Source organism: Melanerpes formicivorus, unplaced genomic scaffold (genome assembly GCF_026170545.1).
Source record: "Melanerpes formicivorus ecotype bairdi unplaced genomic scaffold, bMelFor1.0.p_v2 SCAF_50, whole genome shotgun sequence".
Taxonomy (NCBI): domain Eukaryota; kingdom Metazoa; phylum Chordata; class Aves; order Piciformes; family Picidae; genus Melanerpes; species Melanerpes formicivorus.
In genome coordinates this window covers 384,255-410,932 of record NW_027142402.1, presented here as the reverse complement: position 1 = coordinate 410,932, position 26,678 = coordinate 384,255, and the positions used below count along the sequence as shown (strand labels likewise).

The 26,678-nt window shown below is 48.7% G+C and overlaps 1 protein-coding gene across 3 annotated transcripts in view; it reads right to left on the bottom strand.

Moving 5' to 3' along the window:
* Positions 1 to 735: 735 nt before the first annotated feature.
* Positions 736 to 26,678, bottom strand: part of KLHL32 (kelch like family member 32) — a 52,271-nt gene continuing 26,328 nt past the window's right edge. For all 3 annotated transcript variants that reach the window (XM_068160417.1, XM_068160418.1, XM_068160419.1), the window contains 6 exons: positions 20,539 to 20,754; positions 11,234 to 11,960; positions 6,815 to 6,873; positions 3,759 to 3,951; positions 2,940 to 3,034; positions 736 to 1,978 (listed from right to left, as the gene is read on the bottom strand). In XM_068160417.1, the coding sequence (XP_068016518.1) occupies positions 1,817 to 1,978; positions 2,940 to 3,034; positions 3,759 to 3,951; positions 6,815 to 6,873; positions 11,234 to 11,960; positions 20,539 to 20,754 (1,452 nt within the window). In that variant the 3' untranslated portion in view covers positions 736 to 1,816. The remainder of the gene's footprint in view (positions 1,979 to 2,939; positions 3,035 to 3,758; positions 3,952 to 6,814; positions 6,874 to 11,233; positions 11,961 to 20,538; positions 20,755 to 26,678) is intronic.

The following is a 26,678-nucleotide window of genomic DNA, read 5'->3' as shown; positions in this document are numbered from 1 at the left end:
TCCCCTGCAGAAGGGTCCCCGCTCCACCCACAGAGTACAGCTCACTCACCTGCTGAGAGCCAGGGTGAGGCTCGGAGCCCCCAGCATCTGCACACACCTCTGGTCACTTCAGCCACCCTGCTCTGGAAAATGAGACCTGAGTGCCTGGTGTCCCTGCAGTTCACAGGTCAGCAGAGCTGAAACACTTGCAGGGACCAGGTTCTGCAGCCAGCCAGGGCCACAGGCAGATGGTTAGAGTGGAGCTGGCCTGCAAGGAGAGCTGACCCTTGCAGGCCAACCTCCAGGAGAGCAAAGCAATACAACAAATAAATCCTGAAGTACAGCCTACAGACTCCATGCATTTAGAGCAAAATACTGCCTGGACACAGGTTGGCAGAGGGAGCAGAGAGGAGCTGCTGGTGCCAGCTGCAGCTCTGCAGCATGCAGCGAGAGCTCAGCAAACCCCCAGAGCCCTGCTGGCCTGAGAATCACTGGCAGAAAAGGTGATGCTCTGTGAGTGCAGTGCCCAGCTGGAGCCTGAAACAGAGCCCACCTCCTTGTGCCAATGCCCCCCAGACCCTGGAAGCTAGAGGGAACCTTCAGCCCGGGGCCACCGCTCACCAGGCAGCCAGGCCTGGTCCTGTCCCGCGGCTGCAGCGGCACCGTCAGGGTGTCACAGGCCTGCTCGGCTCGGTGGCAGGGAGCAGGTCAGGAGGGAAGGCAGAGAAGTGCATGGCACTCACAAACCGTAAATAAAGATTTAATGACGCTTTTGGTTCATATTACAAACACTGGGGCTGCTGGTGCATATGGAGACACAGCACAGAGGTGAGGCAGGGGCAGCAGCAGCTGAGCAAGGCCAAAAGAGACCAGGTGAGGGAGTTTGTGCCCTGGGCCATGCCTGGAGCAGGGCATGGAGCCACGAATGAGCTGAGAGTAAAGGAATGGATGTGACACTGTTCCACACCTGGTCAGCCTCTGGAGACCAGCGATTTCTGGGACCGTATGTTGGACAGAATGAGATTGTTCACTGGCAACTGTGACTATGGTGACCCCTTGCAGAGTGGGCATTGAGCAAATGGCATATTTTAATCATGGTGCTCTCCACCAGGAAGTGACTGCAGCTGGCAGGAGGAATCGATCGTGTCACGAAGGTAACTTATTTGATAGTGGTCCTTGGTAAATGGCATCCCAAATCATGATCTTGAGATGGTCAAACACATTCAGTCCGGGCTTGGGTTTAACCACAAGGCTTCAGTGTCTTCATCCTCTTCTCTGTTCCTCAGATACTACAGGCCTTGCTTGGGTTTAACTTTGTTTTCATCTGCTTTGGAGGATTTGGAGTGTATGAAGCATTATTAACTGAGAAGCTGTAAACAACAGAGGTTGGAAGTGGAAGTCGACACATTTGTTATTCTTTTTTGCCACTGGTATGGTGTAGGTTGCATAATTACCACAGTATTGAATCCTTTCTGCCAGCAGAGCTTTCTGCCAGCCCTGAAAGTGCCTTGGTGAAACCCAACGTGCAGGCTCCGGAGAGCAGCAGCCCAGGAGAGGCTGAGAGCGTTCACAATGCCTTGGGAAGTTCATAAGGACATGGAGTAGAGGCAGGCAGTAAGTGGTCCCCAGCAGAAATGCCACAATACTCTCATGTCTGTATCTGAGGCAGAGGGGAGGAACTGCAGACAGCTTTTGTAGCTTCCCTTCTGTCATGATCCAACTTTAAGACAGCTGTGTGAAGGCAGAGCAGCAGCCAGCGTGGCCTGATTCTTCCCCCGATCCACGGAAGCCCATCCGGACACAGCCTGAGCCTTGCCCCGCCGGTGCTGCCCCTGGCTCACAGCGCCCCCAGCCGGTGGTGAGGTACTTGCAGGGTCTGCAGGTCGGGGCAGCTGAAGTGAGGGGCTGGGAGGAAGCAGGCAGCGATGCCATTGGAGGCAAAGGGGAGAGTGGGCCCATAGAAGACCTCTTCCTTCCCTTCCTTGCTAACATCCAGCACCTGCAGGGCAGAGTGTACCAAGCATTTCAGGGGGCAGAGCAACAAGCTGGAACACAGCTGCTGGCACACACCACACATGCTCCTGGTCCCAAGAGACAGACAGCTTCAGACCCTTTGTAGATCACATCTATGGGTCTGACGATCTACTGCTGTCCTCACCACCATCATCTTGGGCTAGCTCAGGCTCTGGGTAGCATACTCTGTGACATGGGGTCCTGCTTGCTGGCAGCAGAAGGTGAAGCAGTGCAGGCAGGGGATGGGGCACAGAAGTGCTGCTGTGAGCAAGAGTGAATCAAAGGGCTCTCAGAGGCTGCAACAGACTGCCCAGGGAAGTGGCTGAATCCCCATCCCTGGAGGTGGTTCCAAGAGGCAGAAATGTGGTGCTGAGGGCCATGGCTCAGCACCAGCCTTGGCAGAGGTAGAGGATGGTTGGACTGGGTGATCTGAAAGGGCTTTCCTACCTAAATGATTCTGTGAGTCTGTGATTTGCCAGCCTGGTGGTACAGAGCGAGCAGGGGAGCTCTGGAAGCTGGAAAGGCCAAAGCAATGAATGACTTGAAGACAGACACCAAAAGTGTTTTTTTTCCTTCCAGAAGGAGAGGACCTGCTCAGATTTGCTGAATTTGGAGCTAAAAGGGCTTGTTTCGCTTGTTACAGCCAGGCACACTGCCAGCAGCTGGGAAGGGACAGCATACTCAGTTCTGCCAAGGCACTCATTACACTTTTGTCCCTTTCATGCAGGGATGGTCTCAGGCAGGCTGCCAGCTCAGCCCCCGTTTGGGGATGTGGCTTCTCTGGGAATGTTTTTAACATCCACAGCATTTCCCCTCTTGGCTGTGCAGGTTTGGTGGCTGCACAGGAAACACCCTTCCTCTCTCCACATGCATCTTCCTGTTAGAACAGCCTCTCTGCAAGATGGGCAACACTGTTGGGAGAGACTGAGAGAGCCCTCATCACTCACCTGGATGCAGGCCAGAGGCTCATTGGTCCAAATGGAATAGCCCCCAACTAAATATATCCTGCTGTTGTGAACAGCAACTCCAGACTCGTTCTGACCTGGAGCAGAGAGGGAACAGAGACTGATTTTGGAGTTCAATTAACCCTTCTAATGCTGAGTGCTGGGGCTCTGTTGTAGGATGCAAATGCACCAAGCAGCAATTAGACTGTTTCATAACTGATACCTGCCTGAGCCGAGCTGAAGCACGAGGGCTGCTCTTTGCTCTTGGCAGGAGCCCTGTGCAGTGTGGGCCAGAGACACCCCAGGTGAGCAATCAGCTGGTGCTGTGAGGGGCCCATCTGCTGTCTCCCCAACAGCACAGGCTTTTGTACACCTCTGTCTCAGAGGTGATAGGCAAGCTCCCCACCTGCCTCCGCTCCTATCACACATGAATCCAGAAGGACACATGAGCCAAGAAAGCTGAATGCCCCTCACGTTCTGCCCACAGCTGCTCACCTCCCAGTTCCTCCCGGTACAACCAAGGTGAAAATTGCCGAAGCTGCTCTGCAAGATCATCCCCATAGTAACAGCCTCCTGGACAAGTTCAGAACTTTTGAAGGGTAAACACAGCCTTAAAAAGTCTGCAGCACACAGCACACCAGGCACACTGCCACAAAGAAAGACTTAGGAGGCTTTGTAAGGTGCTGGTTGTGGCAACAGCCCAGCAGGTTGTACCTGAGCAGAGGTTGCTGTCCCATGAACGGCGCAGGGTCAGCTCCAGAGCCAGGACGCCTGCAGGGTCAGTGCTTCTGCAGGAGTGTCCCTGTGGCATGCGGGACTCACCTGTCAGCATGCTGAAGCTGCAGCGTGTCCACTGGTCAGTGTCGATGCTGTAGGCATCGATGTGCCGGACCAGGACCCGGTCATTGTTGTAGTCCAGGTCGTTCCCACCCAGCACGTAGAGCTTCCTCTGGACAGCAGCCATGGAGTGGTAAACTCTCCTCTGCAGCATGGGGCTGCGGCTTAGCCACTTGTTCTGGGCAGGGAGAGGACTTGTCTCAGCTCTGCTCAAAGGCACGCTGAGGCCAGCAGTGTCACTGGTGCTCTCCTGCCCTGGGCCAGAAACCACAGCCATGCACACTGGTGGTGTCCAGCTGCTAGGTGTGCCCCTGGGGTACAGCACTGCCTAGCCCAGACACACAGCTTCACCTTTATATTCATTCATTTAGTGGCATTCTTTGCTTTGTATTTTTTCTGGTTAGCTCATCAGGTCTCAAAGCTTTTTGCTTCTTTACAATCCAGTAGCAAATCCTCCTTAAGCAGGACTATCAGATGTCTCCTTTGCACATGCTGCTAAAAGTGTGGGTACCAACTAGCTGTTGGATGAGATTCTTCTACCTTTCATTTTTCAGAAGCTTATTTAATCTTATCCTTGGGGAATGAAACAACAGGGAAAACCAATTTCCTAAAACACCTTCTCACATGTCTGGTGTGGCTGGTTTGATGCTAATCCTTTATTTGTGGGCACAGGAACTCCCTTGTGCAGTTTTCCTCCCTGGATAGCATTATTCAAGAATGCTCCCTGTGCAGGGACTGGCAAATGGACCCCGAGGAGGAGGAGGAGGGATTAAAGCGCAGCATTTAAACCTGGAAAGCAACTGCTCCTGCCACGGTCACCACGTCAACCAACCAGAGGAGATCCACGTTTAAGTGGAGGAACCCGCAGGGCAGTGATGTGTGCTGCACTCACTCCAGTGCCCTCCATCACTGCCTGTCAGCCTGCCGTGGCACAGCCACACACCCCAGAGGGTGCTGGCTAAGCACCAGGCACCAACACTGCCATCAGCAGTGCGCCGTCCCCACAGCCACAGACACCATCTGCAGCCTCTCCCCTGCCTGCAGCCCCTCCCTGCCCGCTGCAGGCGGCGCTGCCAGGCGAGCGCAGAGCAGGGCGGGCGGGGGTCAGCTCTGAGCTCAGGGGGTGCATGCTGATGAGCAGGGGGCTCCGGTCCGCCCTGTGCCCGCTGCAGGCAGCCGTGTGCTGGCTGGCAGATGGCAGCCATTACCGGCCTGCCGCAGGGCCCCTGTGCGGGCACCGAGTGATGGAGCCATTGAGATTCCGAGCGAGAGGCGAGCAGATGTACTGCTTCCCAGCACCCCCAAACAATCTGCCAGCGGAATTGATAAGCGCAGCCTGTGTGTACAAACAGCAGCACAGCTCCTTTGGGAACCCAGCACAGCTACACGAGAGACAGTCTCCAAGCACATCCCCCTGTAAGGAGTTAAGTTTGTCTTCCTCTGATTGCCTTCCCAAAGTGTTTCACACCACTGCCCCGGAGGGATCCCTGCCTCCAGCTGGGTCCTGATGCTGGGGCTCACTGTGAACAGGACTCTAGCCAAAACAGCACATCCTCCTGTCTGCCTTCATATCACTGTCTCAGAAGGGATCCCTGCTTATCTACAAGACCACACTCTGTGATGCTGGGACTCACTGTGACAAGTTTTCGTGGACCTTGTCCTGGACAGGACTCTCAAAAGATGACTGACAGCAGTTTCCCAAGGTGTTTTCACACACCATTACCACAAGCTGAATGCCAACAACAGCTGATAACCAGACAAGGCCACAAGTTCCGCTCTCAGGAGCATTTACTGTGAGAGTAGAGCTGGCACAGGTACCCACCCGTGGGAGCAGTGCTGACACCAGCCAGGCTCAGCTGAGTGGGCAGTGTGACTGCCTATGGGGACAGAAAGGTATAAAACCCCACAGGCAGTAGGGAGGTTGAAGCTTCCCCACCCATCAAGACGTTCAGGATCAGCAAGACAGCACCCAGATCAACAGTGCTAATTATCTTTTGCTTTGCTACCCCTTGCTTATTTCTTCCTCCTTTTGTGTATTTCCAACCTTTCCACGTGTTTTTTCCCAAACCAACTACTGAGTTACTTCTTGGTTCCATTTGGGGGATCCATAAAAGCACCATTCCTTCTGCAAAAGCAGATTGAGGCAGCCCCTCACAAGCAAAATAGGGATGATGCCTGTAATTAGTGCTTGGATCTGGGACAGGATCAGCACCTGCAGCAGCAGCAGTGCACAAAACTGCACCTCAGAAAGGGAGAGGCAGGCACGTCACTGCTGGCTGCCTGCTCCAGGACACACAGAGGCTGTGCTTTCACAAGTCAGTGTGAGCCACAGAAGCACCTCCTGGTACAATCTGATTCCAAATACAGCAATCAAAATCCCTATCCTACAATCAGAGCAGTCAATATGCTGCCACGTGGCTGTAAATCAGGCTATGCAACTCTGATTGCAGGCTTAGGACTTTTAATTCCTAATACAAGCAAGAGGGCATAGCCATGCCCTAACCTTCTGAAATGGTTACTGAGCCATGCTAACCTAATCAAAACACATACATAATGCATGAAATAATCCCTAAAAGGTATTTTAGGTGCTTGGGTAATGAAATGATAGGCACCCTTGCAGTCAGCAGCAAAAGTCACAGCCAGGTAGCATAGCTCTGAAAGTATGCAGGAAGCAAAATGCTCCCATATGCAATTCAAAGCAGGAATGCCAGTGATGAGGAGCAGCTTTGTGACACTGACTCTGAGCATACGTTGCCCAGGGCTGCTGGATTAAAAACAAATGAGCAAGCAAAACAAATCCTGGTAAGTACAGGGGATGTGAGGCACACTTCTGTGTTTAATCTAAGACACCTCTAATGCCTAGAGGCTTAAAAAACACCATGAAAAGACAGGGTGGAAATCCACTCGTGGGTGCAAAGGACAGTGAAAACACAACCCATTCCAATGGTCACCATTGTCAGCCTTACAAAGTCTTCCTATGTATTTATAGAGACCTCTTTGAAGCAGAACATGAAAAAGCCACATCCAACACAGACACTCACCTGTTTAGGATCATAGACCATGAGCCTATTTTGATACTGTGCAGTATTTGTGACTCCTCCTGCAAAAGAGTTCATACAGGTTATCTTGTAACGCTTGCAAACCCAGGACCAAGTTCAGGTACAGCAAAATAACCAATTCCAGGGTTCATTTGCTGACATAATTACCTTGCATACCACTACTTATGCCTCCGTTCCACTGCACTTCTTCATCTGGTTGCAAGGTAATAAGCAGCACATTTGTCAAACCTAGAAACACAGCACAGCAACACCCTCCTCACACAGCTCCTTGGCAAAGCCAGTTATGTGGGCTAGGAGAGATGGAAATGGATCTGCCTAGGAATGCCTGTGCACTCAGCCAGCAGCATGAAGACAAAGCCCCTCTCAGCCCATGGAGCATGCAGTGGGACAGGGTTTGAAGGAGCAGGAAGTGTGCTGGCAACAGGGAGAAGGAAGAGGCTGCAGAGGAACTGTGCTAAGCAGGAGCATGGTGTGGGACACTGCTGCCAGCTGGAAAGCAGAGTGCAAACCTGGCCAGCTGTGCTCACCTGCATAGGAAACCTGCATTAGAGAACATCTGGCTCAGTTGCAGGCTTCAGCTGGGAGTTCGTCCATAGTCAGCCCTGTCCTAGGGTCCCTATTCATGAAGCAGCTCAGAGACGCTGCCGTGGCATTTCCAAGCAGTTTCCATCACACCATGGCACACTGCCCATCACAGCACCCAGAAGTACCCACTGAACAGCAGGCACTGGAATGCCACAACTGTCCCATGGCTAACACCACACTGTTACTTGTCTCCTCACTCTCCTGTAGCTTTCACAGTGCCAGTGGCCTTCAGCCACACAGACAAAATCTTTCCTCATGTCTGTTTTGTAATTTGGTGTCCTTCTACATGGCCATTTTCACCCCTAGCACAATGCTTAAGAGTGAGATGTCTGATTAGGATATTGAAAAATAAAAGTCATACTCCTTTGGGTGATCACCTCCAGAATGACAACCTACAGGAGATGCATCAGAAACACGCTGCTGGGTCATGTATTTCCATTCAGAAAGGCCACCTTGGGGGGAAAGATGTGGAGGAAGAAGAGACAAAAGAGGGTCGCTTCCTTGTAAAATAATGAAGTCATCCAGCAGAGAGAACTGTTTGCCTCTCTCCACAAAGAGCCCCTCGTATCAAGTACACAGCTTACATCCTTTCCACTGCAACGTTGCTCATCTGTGGTGTGCTATCATTACATTCCCTTCACATTCCCCTCTTCACTTTTAGATTAATCTGCCAAAATGAGATGCTAAGGATTTGCATACAGATTTGACTACACAAAAATAGATCTGGAATTAATAACAGTCTCTATATGTTTTAATTTCTTCTAGACTGGAGTACTCTTGCCTCCAGCAGTATTCTTGGCTTTGAAAGTCATCAAGCTGATTTGTCTGCTCTTAGGTTATGATGCCACATGCTGCTACACTGTCCCCTGCAATCAAAGTGCTCACAGAGATAGACTCCATGTCTTCCCCTAACAAGTATATTTTATAGATTGGCAGTTTTGATCTCCCCTCCCCAGGGGGATAATCTGCATCTTAACAGGTTCTATAGATACATCTGTCATTAAATATGCCATCTTATATCAGCATCAATTTTCAAACTCAAATTCCTCCTAACTTTGAAGTGCTATAGCAAAAGTTTAAAAATGTCTGCCAAGATTCAACTGCAACAAGGCTGCAATGTCCTCCTGAACACTCTGGTGGTTTTTTAACAAAAATCCTCTAGGCAGCTGGGAGGGGGCAAGAGAAGAGCAACTTATCTCTTATGGAATAGGAAATGGAAAGTTGAAATGGTACTAAAAATACTACATGCTGGCTCAGAAGGAAAAATAATAGGAAATTCTGAGCTAATTTCTTCAACTCCTCTGCAGTGATTTCTGTGAGGAAGGGAGAGGAGAGGCAGGGAGGCATTGACCCTTGGAGAGCAGTATTTAAACAACACAAACCATGCTTTGCATTTGATGTCAGGCACTAGCAGCTGATGTGGTGGCAGCCCATCAGTTAAAGCCAGACACAAGCAGGTCTGGTGCAGGGGGGTTGAGAGCAGGGGGCTGCCTGCTCTGCTCTGGCACCAGCAGCTTGCTTTGGGGACTGCAGTTTGTGGGAGCCAAGGAGCTCTTGCAGACAGGAGAACCCATGGCAGGACGTGCAGCCTGGGTTTCAAGCTCACTCAACAGTGTCCCTGAAGACAAGGGGGGCACAAACGCTGCTTGGTTTGGTTTGAGTTTTCTGGGGGGACATCTCCACATCATCATCATCCTCATCATCATCCTCCTCATCATCAGAAAGAACCCTGCTCCACACACAAACTAAGACTGGGAGACTGAGGCAAATTTCACACACTTGTGTGTAAAGCTCCTGGTGATGCCAGTGTCACTGTGCAGCTTGCTTCGTTCACACACTGTACATTCCTGTTTAGTCCAGATCTAGTTATCATCAAAGAATGTTATAAGCATTTAGTGAGGAGAAAACGTCCTCTCCTCACAGCAAACACCATACTGACAACAAGGGAATACTTTTCACCCCAAACCTCTTGCAGACTCAGAATAATTCTCCGAGATGTGCGATCTCCATGGTTTCCTTGGTCAAAATCTCTACTGTGATGGCGAAAGTAAGAGTAATTTTTAAAAGCCTTGAATTTTGAAGAACAAGCAGCTAAGCATGAAGCAAGTGTGTGGAGCTGGCTGGCTGGCTTCCCCAAACCCCCAAGCTGAGATCCTTCCTGCATGTTCAGATGTGGTTTCAGCCAGCAGGCTGAAGGTCAGGCAGCCTAGAGCTCTGCACACAACAGCAAACACTTTGCTTCAGAGGAGCTTTCCACGGGAGGTGGAGGGGAAGCCTCCTCATCCCCAGCTGCAGGCGCAGGAACGGCCCACAGCTGAACTGCCTGGCAGAGGCTCCCTGCTCCTCTGTCCCCAGGGACACTGCACCCACACGGAGAGGAGGGCAATGGGGAGGAGAAAGCAGGGCTCCAGACCTGCGTCTGTGCCACCCAGGATGCTGGAAATGGGCACAGGTGAAGTCCTCCCTCATAGAAAATATTTCCCTGCTTTTACAGGGAACGATTGTAGGCAGTGCTGAACTCCAAAGAGTTTGGTTGGTTTTGTTTCTCTTTCGCTCAAAGACTTCACTTTTTGAGCATGTGGCATGCAATTTGTTCCTGAAATGGGTCATGGTGTCAGATGTTAACTGGGGCTGAGAGATTCATCTTCCTGTAAAATTTCAAAACCATCTGCTTGATGCTGTACTGTCAAGGCACAAAACTTACTCTAATGAATTCTCCTCTACTTTTTAAAATCATAAAATTTAGGCTGTAGAAAAGATAAGTAAATAAATGATGGCACGAGTATAAAAGCATGTTCCACAATTCAGGGAGCTCAGAAAACTTGAGTGCTGAACCCACCTGTGCTGACCAGAGGGTTTGACTAACTCCAGATGCAGATGGCTCCACTCCAAGCCTTCTGGGAGGTCAAAAACCCCAAAGGGATGGGAGAAGTCTAGCAATCCCTCTGTCACCTGAAACACCAACCACCCATCTCCTGCCACTAGCGTGTGCTTAACTCAGTGTTTTGTTCAGCACACTTCCTTAGCCATGACTGGATGCTCTGTCATTCCTTCTCCTACTTGTCCCAAAGGGCAGCATAGTAAAGCTGAAAATTAATCCAAATAACAACAAAAATCCCTTGAGTCAGATTTTGATGAGCAAAGCCTTCAGAAGGCAGGAGGCTGCAGCAGAGGCACTGATGCCTTGGCTACAGCACTAGGCAGTGTCTGTGTGCAGGCTCTCTCCATGAACACAAGGGCTGCACACTTACATCACCTCTCACTGAAGGCTGGGCACACTGTCGTGGTTATCTCACCACCTGGGAGTGGTGGAGTGACTGAGAGCTCCTGCTGGTCACCCCTATGGCCAGAACAAGCAGCAGGGACACACCCCTACCTCAGACTCGGCTTTTTATTGCTTCCTTTTAGGCCACATCAAAACAGGTTCTCTCCTGCATTCCTGATGACTCCCATGCTAACACCTTGCCTTTGGTGATGAGCAGTGGGGTTTTCAGCAGTGACTGCTGTTAGTTTTGGAACAATAAAACATGTCTCTGTGCTATTCCCTTGCCCCTGAACAAACACTGCCAGCCAGCTACAGCTAGCCCTAAGCCATTAATTAATAGAAGTCAGGACACAGCAGCAGCCATGCCTGTGACTGGCACGGGCACAGGCATCCAGCCCTGCACCGACAGGAGAGGGCAGGCAGCGAGCAGCTCTGGGCACACCCAGCCGGCCCCCCAGAGCAGGAGCCCCTCTCTGTACCCCAACTGGGGCTCCAGGCCAAGAAGATCCATGGCTTTCCCTGGAGGCAGTGCTTGGTGGAAGGTCTGCTACCTGACACCCAGAGAAGCCCATCCAGCACGTATCCCGCGTGGCACGAGAGCGAGCGGTCGAAGGGCTGCACGAAGCTCCACTTGTTCTTCCTGGGGCAGTAGCGCTCCACAGTGGGCAGCACCTGGCGCAGTTCGTTCCTGCCCCCCACCGCGTAGAGGAAGTCACCCAGGGCACCCAGCACGAAGTGCTCACGGCAGTTCTTCATGGGTGCGATGTCTGCCCAGCGGTCGCGCCGGGGGTCGTAGCGGCAGGCGGTGCGCACGGCACAGCTGCGCCCACTGCACTGCTCTGCCTCACCACCCGCCACGAAGAGGAAGTGCCCCATGACGGCCACGCAGTGGTGGCTCCTGCCCACAGGCATGGGTGCCAGCTCACTCCAGTTGGCGATGCCGGCCACGTGTGCATTCTCCTGGTCCACAGGGTTGAAGTAGCGCAGCTCCCTCACCTTGCATACCTCCCGCTTCTTCCCGCCAATGATGTACAGAGTGTCCGACTGGGAGCGCGGCCGGGTCCTCCTGCTCTGCCAGAGAGGCTGTGCAAAGGTGCTCTGGTGGTAGGCCAGAGCCTCCCTGACAAGCGCCGTGGCAGCCTCACTTGCCTGGACAAGAGGGTGAGCAAGAGCCGCGGCATGCAGCGTGTCGGCATCCATGAGGCCGAAGCGGACGTACTGGAGCAGCTCCTCCAGGTACTGGTAGCGGCAGTTGTGCTCCAGCCACCTCACAGCCAGCTGGAGGGGGAAGGAAGGGAAAACAAGAAGCTGGTTATTTGTGTCAATGCTGCCCAAACTGGCCTGGGGCAAACACCTTGCATCCCCTGAGCAGCTGCTTGCCCCAGGGCTGACACCACCAGGACACAGAGCAGTCATGGAAGCAGGTGAGGCAGTGCAAAGGGGGCCTGCTCAAGCTCTGCCTCCTTAGAGGCAGGAACACTGCTTCAAAACAGCTGCCAGGAGCTTTGCTGCCAGGGCAGATATTTGTATGCACACTCATAGGCTACAGGACCAGCTGCTAAGCTGTGACACAAGACTGGAAACAGGTCCTGTGGTTTCAGGGAGCCTCAGACTTCTCTGTCTGCTCTGCAGCAGACAACCATTTGTATGGTTAGGGTGCTCCCCGGCACAACAGTGTCCCACACTATGGAGGCAGGGAATAAAATCCAGTTATCTGAGTGGCCGCACCGCTGCTCTAGTCACTGGGTGCTCTGGCAGCTACTGGAAGGCTGGAGAAGCTCAGAAGACAGACAGTGACATTCCCAAACACATCTTTAGCTTGCAGCAGGGACAGCCACTGGTGGGCTGCGATGCAGCTCTCCTCTCCTCCAGCACAAAGGGAGCTAATGTCATGAACATATGGCAAACTTCCATGCTTGTGGAAATCAGCAAACATCTATTTATCAATGGAAGTTTTACTACCTTGACTCAGTGCTTGTTTAATCCAGACTCAGAAACCCATTGCCTACACAGAACCTCCAAAATTCACCCCACCTGTCACTAGTTACAGAGCCTAGGCTGAGCCTCTCTGGCAGCAGTCATCAGCAATGCCAACCAGCACTGGTGAAAGAAACTCCCACTGGTGACAATGCAAGGGACGATGTGCAGGCCTCTTCACAGAGGTACCACTTGGTATTACCAGTGTGTTTAAAACACAAACAAGAAAGCAAAGTGGAAAACAACAACAACAAAGACTACCCACAATTTTGAGGTTTAAAATATTTGTCTAGCTGGTAAATAATTTACAAAAATAAGGCACGCCTCCTGCTCTGGCTGCCATGCAGGCACCTTCTGTTTGAGCTGCTAGAAGCTTCTTCTCTATTAATTTTAATGCTTGAGCATGAGGAAAGGAAGCTGCAGCCCAGTGCCTATATCCACTTTAATAAATAATATATTTTGCCATATTCATTTCCCAAACTAAGTAAATGACAAAAGAAGACCTGCAGAAGGACAGGATTTTCTAACCGGATTAATTCTCTTATTTTGAAGCCTTAACCCAGCGGATTTTTCCTCTCCAAGGTTACCTTACTTGACTTAGCAATGGAGCTCCTCCAGAAGCAAGAGAGCCTGGCGTCCCTCTGCCACCCTCCTCATGCCACCCTGCTGGGAATGGTGCCAGACCTTCACCTGACATCATGGCAAGTTTCCCAACCAGAAAAACTTAGCTGCTCTGTGTGTGCAAAACCCTTGATGCTCGTAAGACCCAGGATCACTTGGCAAGTGCCTCAAGTCACAGTGTCAGGGAGTGTTTACCTCCAGAGCACTCCGAGACAGAAAACGCTGCTCTGAGCCTGGCCCGGAGGGGTGCAGGCCATGGGAACTCCACCCCGGTCTGCTCTGCAGCTGATGCATTTGTGCTGCAGACCTTGGACTGCAAAGGAATTGTGCTGCTTTATGCCATCTAAAGTCTCTGGTCATAGACATGAACCCCAACAGTGATAGCAGTGGGAAAAGTGAGAGGGTTCTATGTTTTTATTCCAAACTTGCACATGGTTTGGCTTTCCTTTGGATTTTATCTAGCTCAGCAGGCCTCAGGTGTTGCCTCAAAACCACTCTCTGGTTGGCGACGTCGGCACCACCCTGGCTCTTCAAACCTCGAGCTCAGGAGCAGAAGCTGGGGGTAATCTGGAGCATATACTAAAGCTCTGGCACAAAGTCCATGAGGGCCGTGGAGCAACTTCCACCTTTTTACAATGAAGGGGGATTTCCAACGGGAACAGAATTTGGCTCTCTAAAGGGTCTCCGCTCCTCTCTTTCTCCAGAGACTACAAAGGACAAACCTCAGGAGGTTTAGGACTTTCATTTAAGCATTCTGTTCAGGTAAGGTGAATTAAATTGGTCTGCAGCATCCATTTAATAATAAAAACATATGGGTGAATAATTGTTGCTGGGAAAAAACCCCAAACACAAATTTTGAAGCCCTGAGCCAACAGGTGAGTATTTTCACAAGTCAGTAAGCACCCATGCAGCTCAGCCTCCAGACTCCCTTTGCGACTGCATCAGTCGCTTGTGGGCAGCATGGAAGACAAGTGGCTCAATCCTGGATGCAGGAGAGCTTTAAACATGGAAATCTTTTTCTTCTTTTTATTTTGAATTAATAATGTGCATGAAAATAAGACTGTGATGAGCTGCATGGAGAACAATCAAAATTAGGAAGGATTTGCATTTCTTTTGCACCTTGAGCCAAACAACTACAAAATTATGCATAGGATTCTCTCCATCTGAACACAGTAAATATTAATAATCTCTGAATCAGCAATGAAATGCCTTTTGCCCCTGAACCCTGAAGAGAGACTTTCCAGCTCAGGAAGCTGTAGTACAGTAACTGTGACCATACTGACAGGGCAGGGAGCTGCAGCTCTGGAAATGCAGCTGTGCCACCCCACCCCCCCACCCCCCACCCCGCCCCTGTCTGTCACAGAGCTCCCTGGGGGTCAGCGTCACCAGCCTGCCCCTGCCGCTGCCGGAGCATCGGGCACGCTGCCAGTGGCACAGCCTGGTCTTCCCACCACAGTGAAAACATTTGCTGTGTTCAGGGCAAGTTGATATACAGGGATTTTTTAATTCTTCCCCCTACCCCCACCCCTTTTTTTTTAATGTGCAAAATGAAAGCAAACCGTTCCTCTAGATGTATTGTGCCTTTGGGCTCCATTTGAGGGGAGGGGAAAAAGACAGAGAAAGCTGCTGTGAAGGTCACAGAGTGAAAGCACTTCCTCAGGGCACGGAATAAATTAAATCCCAAGGAAAAAATAAAATGTGATTTCCAGAGTGTGAGGCACAAACTCAAAATGACAATGATTGACAGCCAAACTATATCCGTGCAATATCCAAGACTGCACGTTCTCATTTACCTCGGTGTAGCCAGCAAGCGCCCATTAAACATCCGTCTGATGCCCAAATTAACCTTCTTGGCAAACTGAAAGAGGCACAAACTATCATAATCAACCTTTCATTATCACAGCAGCCTCTAGTTAAAGGGTCAGAATAATTGTGCCATCAGAGCCCTGATTGTTTTCAATCAACAGACGACTGGAGTGACAGCTCGGTGATGGAGTAGTTTGATGAAACCGCACCAGGCCTAATCAGAGCAGATGAAAGGAAGGCATGATTGGTGCAAATGAACAGTCGTGCCTCTCCTTTTCATTTACAATCTGAAATTACTCTTAAATTTACAGGGGGGTTTTCTCCCTTATGAGTACCTCTGAAAGAATGTTTGACTTATTATGAGTTCTGACAGTGCAGAGTTATAAAACACAGGTAGGGTTTTCAGCCCAGGCTTTAAGTGGGTATTCAGCATAATTTTAACAAATCTACTCTTGAAAAAGCACAAAATGACTAAAGACTTCCCATGACCTAATCTTTCAGTGCTGTTTGATTAGCAGAACCTTTTGTCACGGCTCAAATTCTTCCTGATAAGAGATTAAAAGGAAATGGGCAAGGATCTCTTGCAAACGTTTTCCCTTAACCAGTGCATTGTTGTGTTATTGCTCTTCTGTTCCACTCACAAACACAAAATCACTGAAGAGCACCACATTAATAACCCTTTTCCTCTTACAATGAATAACGGCATCCAAGCAAGGCATTGTTTGGTGATGAAAGCAGAGACCGAATATCACACCGCTGACAGCATCAATATTTAGCCTCCTGGTGGGATGGGTTGTTCATTCATAGAATCATAGAATCATAGAATCAATAAGGTTGGAAAAGACCTCAGAGATCATCAAGTCCAACCTGTCAGCCAACACTTCCTGACTAACTAAACCATTCCCCCTTTGTAAGGGATGGGAAATTGATCAGCCCCACTAGGGGTTTCTTACCTTACTGGCACAGAGAGAGTGCCTCACGAATTAACAGAAAACAAACAAACAAAAACCTGAACCCCAAACAACAAACCCTCACAAACAGATCGAAACAGAGAACCCAACCAAAGAGCTGCACCTCTCCGTGCTGACCACCGCCTGCCCAAAAGGGATGTTTTTCCATCAAAAAGGTGGTGAGAGACACAGTGTTAGTTTCATTTCCTATCCCAGCGTTTCCTATGAAACAAATAGGACAAAAGGAAAAAAGCTTTTTTCCTACCAGGACAGAAGCTACGCCTTTCAAGCTGGTGTTCACTTCCTCTGCACTTCATCCACTGCATCTGTTTTTATTTCTTGTATTTACTGGAAATGAGACCAGACAGCTGCCCACCACGGAGACACTGGCTAACCCCAATAAAAATATTCCATCTTTCTAGGTTTGCAGTAAAACAACTATGATCAAAACTCATCTTTACAGGTGGCCAACTGATCTACGGCAATATATAACATTATACATGGTAATGACTCATATTACATTAAAGCAAAGACTTGCTGTAGTGAAAGAACAAAGCTTTTCATCTCCTTGAGCTCAAACTGAAGGAAGGTAGGGACAGAAGGTAAACTCTCAGCTGTTGTAAATTATCACAGCTCATGGAAGTTTGGCATTTTACACCTTCTGTGGAATCTGAATTTCAAAGTCATGTACCACTTGCCTTCCAAGTATCCCAAAGCAATATTAAGCAGTCAAAGTCAAGCTTCCCGGGGCAGTGTACTTCTTAACCATTCTCCCAACATGGGAACTAAGAGAGAAAAATGAAGTGATATGGCATAAGACAGCAGTGGCATAGTTACACACAGTCCAAATCTTCTGTCCCCTCAAGCTGTCCCCACATGAGTCTCCCTTCTCCATCACCAAAATCCCGTGGAGGCTTTTATGCCCCATGCCACAGAACAAAGCCTGGTGAAATGCAGGTAGCTGAGACTGAGTACAAAAGAGAGATCCCTAAAAACATCTGACAAAAGTATTTGAGAGAGGTCTGCAGCTGAGAAGCACGTGTCCATACAGGCGATAAAATGCTGCATTTCAGTTTCAAGGTAAGGAATTCATCTGCTTCCTGAAAGTGCAGCCAGTGAGCCCAAAGGTTCACTCTTCACCTTGTGATAAACTCGACACATCCTCATCATGACTGCTCCCTGTGAAACAAGCAGTCTGCACATACACAGCCAGGGGAAAAATACCAAAGAACTGGCTTTCCCCCCTCCAATTTCTAAGAAGAAATCCAAGGAACAGCCCTGAAGTTGTATTTATTTAATCCTTTCACCCTTGTCACTGCTCGAAGTTTACTCACGTTTTAATGCAGCTGACAAATAATAAATCTCATCTGTCCAGAGCAGTATTTCATCATCCCCCGTGGTAAGTGGAAAAGACAATATGAGAATACACCCTGGGTACAGCAATGATGGCTGTCACTGGCTTAGCCTGGCTAAAAAACATATCCTAATGGTGGGGTAAATGGCGCCAATCACAGCCCAGGGGGGTTTCCTGGCCAGCTCTCTTGGTTGGTATTTGTTTTAGAGCAACACATCATTCTAGTCTTTTCTATTGCGTCCACCTACACCAAGCCAAAAAGTTTCAAATACTTTAAGAGGCAGAGAAAGGAGTTAACGACTTGCTTTGTCCCCTGCACCCTGCTTTGGAAGTCACGTTTCTGTTTCTGAAAGACTCTACAGGAATCACTGCAGGACATGAATCCCCTTCCTAGCAGGCTGACCTTAATGTTACTGCTCAACCTTCTCAGCCTTGATTTTTCCAGGGTTGATTCCCCATATTCCCCGAAATTGGGCAACCGTGAACTGGTAGCCTCACAAGAATTCCCAGAGGTGCCAGACAGGAGCTGTGACCACCTCTATGCAAATCACATCCAGCGTCATCCCACGTTTGGATGCATTCAAGTATCTGCCTTCATCTCGGTGTACTCGGAGCACACTGCCCAGGGGGCCTTGGCACTTCAAGCTAGTGACAGTTCCTGTGCTCTGCCTCTCTCCGCAAGTTCCAGGAGGGAAGCTTTAATTCATGCTCCCTGGCAGCCCTGCTAGAGCAGGTGCCCCCGGGCCGCACCAACTCCTGCTGCCACGGGAGGCCACCAGCCACAGGTAAGAGAGAACTGAGACAGCAGCATCCCCACATCAGCTTTTCCATTATCTGCCCCACTTTGTGCCAATTTCCGCCAGCTTCCCCAGCACCTCTTGCTTTGCTGTTCTTCCTTAAGACATGGGATGGGGATTTGTCAAAGTCAATGAGCACTTTATTACAGTGAGAGTGCTCAGTAATGAACAATTCAGCAATTTAATGAGATTCTGTAGATCTGTCTCCAACCTGTCCATCAAGTTTCACTTCTATAAAGCACCCTGACACTAATCCTCTGGCATACCCAATCTTCACCCTGGGCTGAATATTAGATTCTTCCATGGTATATTGCATTACCACTATAACCTTAGCAAAAATGATGAACTTAACTACACTTGAGGCAATATAGCTGGTCTGATTTGATTTTCTTCTATTGAGTTGACTATGAGGGAATTACTTATTTACTAAGAGAAAGCAAAAAACCAGTTTCTCACTGCCTTCTGAATGCCTACATTGGTAAATATTTATGTGTGCCTTTTAATTCATTCTGGGGACTTGGACTATTTCTAAATACATATTTATTGCTGGCTATACTGGCTGAATTAAAAGGGCACAGACACAGGTTTTGCCTGCAGCAGGAACTGAGTTTAAACAACTCTCCAGCAGAGCATTAGTAACCTTTGGAGAAGCAATTATGAGACCACTCACACGGACAGTGTGGGCTCTGCTGGCACTGCCAAAGCAGCACATTACCTGCAAGAACCTCTCCCCAACACGATCTTGCAAGGGAAAGTTTGTCACCTTGTCTCAGGAAATGTTCCTGACTAACACCATTCAGAAAGTGATTCCTGAGCTCTTCCTGCAGGACAGGACAATGGCACAAGGCCTGAAAATTCCCACTTCCCATACTTTGCTCCAGCAGGTTACAGAGGGTCTGCTGCCCATTATGAGCTGGCATTAAGTTATATGGCTTTCTCCAGCAAAGAAGGGCTAGCAAAGCATGCAGCTAGATTTCCCTGACCTTGCAGAGAAACTGGGATCAAACCCAGCTGGCCAATCAGCCAGGCCACACAGGGGATCTTACATATCAAAACCTTTTCTGATAAAGGAAACAGGGATAGAACTCCAGAGTACTGCACCTAGAAAACCCAAACCAAGGCCACCATCATGGGCAGTGTGCTGCAGGTAACCGACATCCTTCAGGGACCAGGATGGGAAAGAGTCTAATTTGCTCTCAGTATTTGAAGATAATCTCACCTTTGTAAAATACTCCATCATCTAAAGCCTCCAAGTTTTGACAGCAAACATGCTAGTTCCCAGGCTGAAAGGTTAAGTTCCACCAGCACAATTCCTCTGTGGCTTGACGAGCTTAGCCAGACATTTCTGTGTTTGAAGAAGTCTTTTGTTCCTGCATGACATCATTCATCCACAGAACATGAAATGCCCCACAGATGAGCACACGTTTTACACTTGGAGAAAACGATGGCACAGAAATGAAATTATTCCTTGCGATAATGCAAAGGATAAAGAGAAAAATAAGAGGACTGAAAGACAAATCACTTTCCTGACTCAGTTTGTTCTGGTGGACCAATATAACACTCTTGCTAAAAGTAAAGCAAAGGTTTCCTTGAAACCTCCTGCAGTACTTTCCTGGATGAAACATGACAGCAAGAAAGAGAAGAGTGTTTGGAGATTTCCTCCCACTTTGCTGTGAGCTGCAATTTTCACGCGATGGGAATGCTTCCAAGGACAGATCTGGGGTTAGTTTCATGTTTCCCTGTACAGGCTATGTGATTTTTTCATATTAGGTTTCCCACACAGATATTAAAGGTCACAACATAATGCTTTTATCCTGCTTATACTCTGTGCTAGCAACCTGACCCCTTCCATATCCAGCTTTTGTCAGGGCAACGACTGCCATCTCCAGCTTCTTGCTGCAAACCTTCTATCAAAGCCTCTGCCCAGCCTGGAGCAGAACAGCTTGTGTGATGATTCTCCAGTTTGCTTCAAGCAAAGTCAGCTGTGGTGGCCTAAACAGCTTAAATCACAATTGCAGTTACATAGCTGAGTTTGGATGAAGTGGAGGGGTTTGCCAGCAGACCCACCAGAGGCAAAGGCCTCCAAGCTGCAGCCATCTCTTCAGCAGAGCTGGATCTGCAGGAAGACCTCTGCTGAGTAACACAAGGGAAGCACCAAGTTTCCTCTCAGACAAGCTAACTGCATTAACACAACACAGTATTTTTTCAATGTCACTTTAAAATTTCCCACAGTTATCACTCTCAGTTTGTGCTGAAGTGCTGCTACTCCCTGGAGACTGCTCCAGGGTTTCAGAGCTGCCCACTGCTTTGGCTCACAGTGTCCCACGTCCTGCAGCTCGCCAGCTCCTTACCTGCCAGATCTGCTCCTCACTGAGGGAAGTGAGTCTGTCACTCTTGAAAACCTCTCGGAGGAGACAATATGGGAGTGCCAGAACTTCCTCAGGATGACTCTTCAGGAGCTCAGAGAGATGTTTCACTAGGAAGTCAACCACTGCATTCTCCAACAAAGTGAGGTTGAAGAGGTCCGCGAGCTTATACAGGTCCAAGTAATTAAAGCTATTTAATTCCTGAATGGGTGAAGCAAACAAAACATGTCTCAGAAAAAAAAAAAAAAAAGGGGGGGGGGGGAGGGGGAAAGGGGAAAAAACAAGGGAAAACAAAACAAAATACAGAACTAATCCCTAAAACCCAAAGCAGAGAACAAGCACCCCACAGGTCTCAGATAATAAACAAGATTATTCTTTTGGAGCTGTGGAGAAGGTAGGCAAGTTGAAATTAATTAACACAGCCTGGCTCCAAATGTGTAAATGTGCCCCGTGCAGATGCAAATACACAGGATGGAGCTGATTTACAGTGCAGCTGCTCAGGTTAAATATGCACAAAGTGTCTGCAAGAAACCTGGATTAGTGCACCACACAATAAAGCAGCATGATTTACCCTGCACAGCAAGAGCTGGCAGGAGTTAAGAAGTGGCTTACAAAAACAACCACACTTGCTAGCTGCAGTGGGCTTGGCTGTGGCTACTTTGCCGGGTGGAATGGCAGCACCAAAAGGAACTGACAGAAATCCTGTAAATGTCAACCAGCTCTCAGCTGGCAGAGCAGAGCTCAGGGAGCTGGGGAAGTGCGAACACGGGGGGGCTTGGAATGTTTTATGGACTCCACTGTGAAGGTGGGAACTGTGTGGCTGTCCCCATGGCTGTGGAGCTGTTGATGCATATGCAACAGAGGCTGGAGGAAGGACTTTTTTCCTCCTGCTTAGAGGACTCAGTGCTGGAGGAAACTGAATCGAGTTCCTGGGGAGGCTGCTGCTTGATCCATAATCTCCCAGTCTGAACAGCACACCTTCCCTGGCAGAGCTGCACCTTACAGATAAATCCTATTCATTATCTACTTAAACTGCTGCAGAGGAGCTTCACATCATTTTCTTGGAGGAACAAAGAAAAGTTAGTGCTTGTTCTGACAAGGTAAAGAACAGCCATCATCCCCAAAAGCCACAGACATTCCAGTGTCAGTTCCTCTTCACAAGAGCACACAGGAGGTAAGAATAAATCCTCCCCAGTTGCAGAAAGGAAGATAAAGGGATGAATTTTACATGAGAAGTATCTGGCCTGTGGACTTGCTCAGTGATTTAATACCTGCAGATCACAGATGGTACCTCACACCATTATTTCAGCCAGCCTGTGCCCAGGTGGTCAAAAAGGCCACCAGCACCCTGGCCAGGATCAGGAACAGTATGGCCAGCAGGAGCAGGGAGTGGATCATGCCTCTGTACTCAGCACTGGTGAGTTTTGGGCCCTTACTCCAAGGACACTGAGGTGCTGGAGCAGGTCCAGGAAAGGGAAAGGAAGCTGGGGAAGGGTCTGGAGTTCAGGGCTGGTAAGGAGCAGATGAGAGAGCTGGGGGTGTTTAGTGCAGAGAAGAGGAAGCTGAGGGGAGACCTCATTGCTCTCTGCAGCTCCCTGAGAGGATGCTGGAGCCAGGTGGGGGTCAGTCTCCTCTCTCAAGCAACGAGTGACAAGACCAAAGGAAATGGCCTCAGGTTGCACCAGGGAAGGTTTAGGTTGGACAGCTGAAGAAAATTCTTCCCTGAGAGGATTCTCAGGCACAGGCATCCCCATCCCTGGAGGCATTTCCAAGAGGCAGAGACGTGGTGCTGAGGGATATGGCTTGGCAGAGTTACAGAATGGTTGGACTGGATGCTCTGGAAGGACTCTACCTACTGAAACAGCTCCCGATTCTGTTTCTGTGATGGCCACAGTGGCAACACCACACAGGGCTGCACTCACAGCAAGCAGCAGCCAGTGGGTTTTGGTGGGCATCAGAAGAGGACACTACTGGAGATAACCCAATAAAGCAGCTAAATGGTCATGAATAGGAGAAGAGGAGTTTGTGGCAGTCTCAGGTTTGATTATATTGCTCTGAAAGAGCAGGTGCATGACTTGGAAGCTGTGTGCAGCTTTCTCCCAGTGCTGTATCACAGCAGCTGCTCTTTACAAGCAGGCAGCATACAGCAGGCTTATGGAAAGTACTGAAACTTTTAACCTTTTTTTTATTTTTAATTGACATATATGTAAAAGTTAATCTTTCTTGAACCGAGGGATGAAACGTGAGCACAAGCAGTGTCACTAAGAGCTGAGGAGAATTAAGGCAAGGTAGCAATCCTATCCCTTCTCATCTGTGCACTACCCTGCTGAAACAGGCTGGCTAAGAAGCTGTGTACGAGCATCCACAGACCTGCCAACCAAGAGCTGAAGTTGTTCTGAAATTTCAACCATAAACTCAAAACATTTCATAATTTGGCCAAATTATCTACCAGTGTCTACTGCTGAGCAAGACACTGGGTCTGAGGCCATGCACCCGGCTCGCTCTGCATGCTACTGCTTCCCATCTCTCCAAAGGCAGAGATCTATTGTTCTGTGCCACTGGCCTTCTGACTCGGCAGCAGCAACCTTTAGATGCCAAACCGATTTGACAATGAGCTGACACTTAAAACCCTCATAAAAGAAAATCAGTTCTCTGAACAAATACAATCTGAAAGATGACAACATTAAATATTCACAATAAATGATGTGACAGTGTCCGTGCTTTAATACTGAGGTGTGTTTTAATATAGAGATGTGATAAATTGTCAAACAGTAAGAATAGATATAAATATTGTATCTAAATTACTTCCAAATCCATCTCTATTCGCTTGTACTTTAAAGAGTAATTGCCTTGCACAAGCCACAGCAAAGGATGTAAGTAACAGATTGATAAATTAGAGTTAATCATAACCAAGTACACAGCAGACCACAATATACCTCTACTCCTCTGCTCCCTGTTATAAACAGCAGGAAAAGCACAAGGAGAACTCAGGGAAAAGAATGCATTTCTTTATGACCTTATTTGAAAGATAAACTCCTTGGGGAAATACAATTTATTCAGATTATCAAGACCCTGCTGTGCAAATTTACAGTCTGGGAGCACACTACAGAGATCAAACAATATTTACTTTATTCTGTTGGGTATAAAAGCTTTTAATGAATGCATAATTAAGACAGAAAAAGTATATACAGCTTTTGAATGCCACTGCCAAGCCAAGCCATTAATATCCAAAGCATCCAACCCAGTTGTAATTCCACCTGCTTCCCGTTTGGATTACAGCAGTGCTGTAAATCAGAGCACGAAGGGCCTGGCCTTGCTGCTCTGGCAGAGGAGTTGCACACTGATACCATTTCCCCTTGTCCTGAACAGGGCTTCAGCATCTCTAAAGCAAAAATGGAGTATGAGGACTTGGGCAGGGATGTGCCTATCCAAAATCCTTAGACACCTTGAGCACAGGTAGTGTCCCTGTGTCCTCCAGGTTCTCTGCTATGTGGAACACCAAGCACCAGCTGCACCATCCAGAGAGAACCTCTATATCCATCACAGGCAGCATCAGACTCTAGATACTGGAGAGCAGCAAAGTGAAAAGGCTTAGTGACAAAACCCACTTAGCTGACAGCACATCAGCACAACTTTAGAGAAAAGAAATCCAGTGCTGCCAGTTCCAGCCCTTCTTTTCTGTGTCCAAGGTTGTGCAAAACCTCCCTCACTGCCCTGAGAGCTATCAGCTCATACACCTAAAGACACAGCAACAGCATGACCTTCAGATACTGGACTGCGGATCTCACTTGAAGTTTGCCTCCACTAAACCCCGGAGTCATGCAGCTGAACCAGCAGAGGCATCTTGCTGAAGCCTGGTGGCAGAGGAACAGCTAGGGCAGGACTTTGCCATGTACACAACTGTGCTTACATTCACTAGGTCAGTGCAGGCTGCAGCTAAGCATGACTTTAGTGACCGGTTCCATTACTTCTGACAGATCACTGTTTTCTCATCACTTTCTGTAATTCTTGCTTCTGCTTCCCCTTTTAAGTGCAAGAAGTTATTTTGCATCCTTGCTGCTTTTTCAAAGTAGGTGTAGGGCTAAGCACACAAGCAACAATATCAAAACATTTCAGCCACGAGAATTCATTCATATTCATTTCCCTCTCCCTTCATGTTCCCTTGCATCTGCAGGCTCAACCCTGCTGGCCAGTGCTGGCGAGCACAGAGCAGAGATGTGAGGCTCTCATGGGATGTGGTCTTCAGAAAGGGAAACCTGACCCACGCAGACACTCAGAGGTGAAACTGAAAATGCAAACACTTTCTGGAATCTCAGCCTAAGTTACTCAGTAGTGCAAATCTTCCCAAGTGGCAGCCCAGGTCAGTATTTCAGGTGACCCTGCCTGCACACAGCTCTGCGCTGCAGGTGTGGCTGTGTGCACCACGGAAACAGAGACACAGCAGGGCTGCAGCTGGAGCCTGAGGGGAACGGCCACAGGCACGCTCTCAATTTCCAGTAGCTGCTTTCCCTTGCTGAGCAGGGGCTGCTCTGGGAATTTCACTTTTTAAAATTTATTGGGTTTTGAGAAGATGCTGGCCTCACCTGGCTTCATAAGCCACCAGGCATGGCTGGCAAGGTGGCTGCAGCAATCACTGCTATCTAACATAGACACACAACTCCCATCAAACTTCCTGCAGAGACAATTCCACCTGCTGCCGGCTCAGCTCCCTCTGAACCACAAACACAAGTCCTGCTTCAAGTCATTCAAGATCTAATGCCACCTATGCAGATAGAAATCACCTATTCTCTAAGACTCTCCTGAAACAGAAGGGCAGTTTAGCAGCAACTTCCTCCAAATTAATGAACAGATGTTTAGAAGAGATGACACAGGAAAAACACAAATAAAACTGCAGATATTTTTCAGTTTGAAACAAGGCACTTGCAGGACATCACTGATGGTTAATAAAGAGAGCACTAATGTTTAGGTTTGTGCCTTTAATTTCTACAGCTGGTGAGATGGATGATGTCAGTTTGTAACTTTCCAAGCTCTGATCAGATTGGCTGCAGATTCAGCAGGACAGCAGCTATATGCAGGTTTTCACTCTGGGTTCAAGGCCTAGACAACACTCTGAGCAGAAATGGAGTTTTAGTTTTAAACAGAATTAGTCCACATCGCAATCCTGAAGCCAGGCTCTGGTTCCCTGGCAAAGCCTCCTCCGTGCAAACAATGCACTACAAATGCTGGGAAGTGATTCCTCAGGTCCTGGTGCTGAGGTCGACTGGAAGACATCAACAGCCTCACACAAAACCTGCTTCCTTCTTTGTGCTCCCCTGCACACCAAAACACTTCAGCAACAAATGCTTCCCTATCAGCTACTGAAGTACTATTGAGCTGTGGTGACAACTAGGTGACAATCTGGGGTGCTCTCATTTCTGTCGCTGCTTATGTAGGCTGTGGCCTTACAGGTCCTGCTTCCTCACCAGCACCAGGCTGTAAAATGAAATTCAGCTTTACAAGGTCTATTCCATATCTGTTACAGGTGGAGCAGACTGAGGCATTCACTATTTTCCTCAGTTTCAGCTGCCAAGTCACCTCTGAACTGCCATCAAATGATGCATTTCTCTTAAGAAAGATTCTGCTCCTGCTTAACATTTCAAACCTGGAACGGATCCCTGTGAAAGTAACAACAATAACAGCATGTTTAAAAGTACAGAAGAGGCATACATAGACTTAATTCATAATGAAGAAGGGAAAAGTCAGTTTGACTTTGACTTTGACTAAGCCAGAGAGAGCAAAGAAAAGAAGGACAACTAACTCTCTGCCACAGGGATACTTCTGAGATAAAAATCAGGCTGCAACTCACTCCAGGCCCATAGGTTCATAGGTTACAAATGATTTACAGTCGCTGTTTTGCACTTAGCATTCTGGCTTTTCCCATGTTGGTAAATACTTCACAGCCAAGGCATGTCCATGTCCCAGAAGTGTCTTTGCTGCACACCTCAGACTGCTTTAGATCAAAGCAGATGTAAATAAAATGTCCCTCAGCTTCTGCACGGGAGGCAAAAGCAAAGCTGTGTCTGCCTGGTGCCTGTGCTCCTGTTCCTTTCCTCCAGAGCTGCAAGGCTCCTCTTTCAGGTCACGTC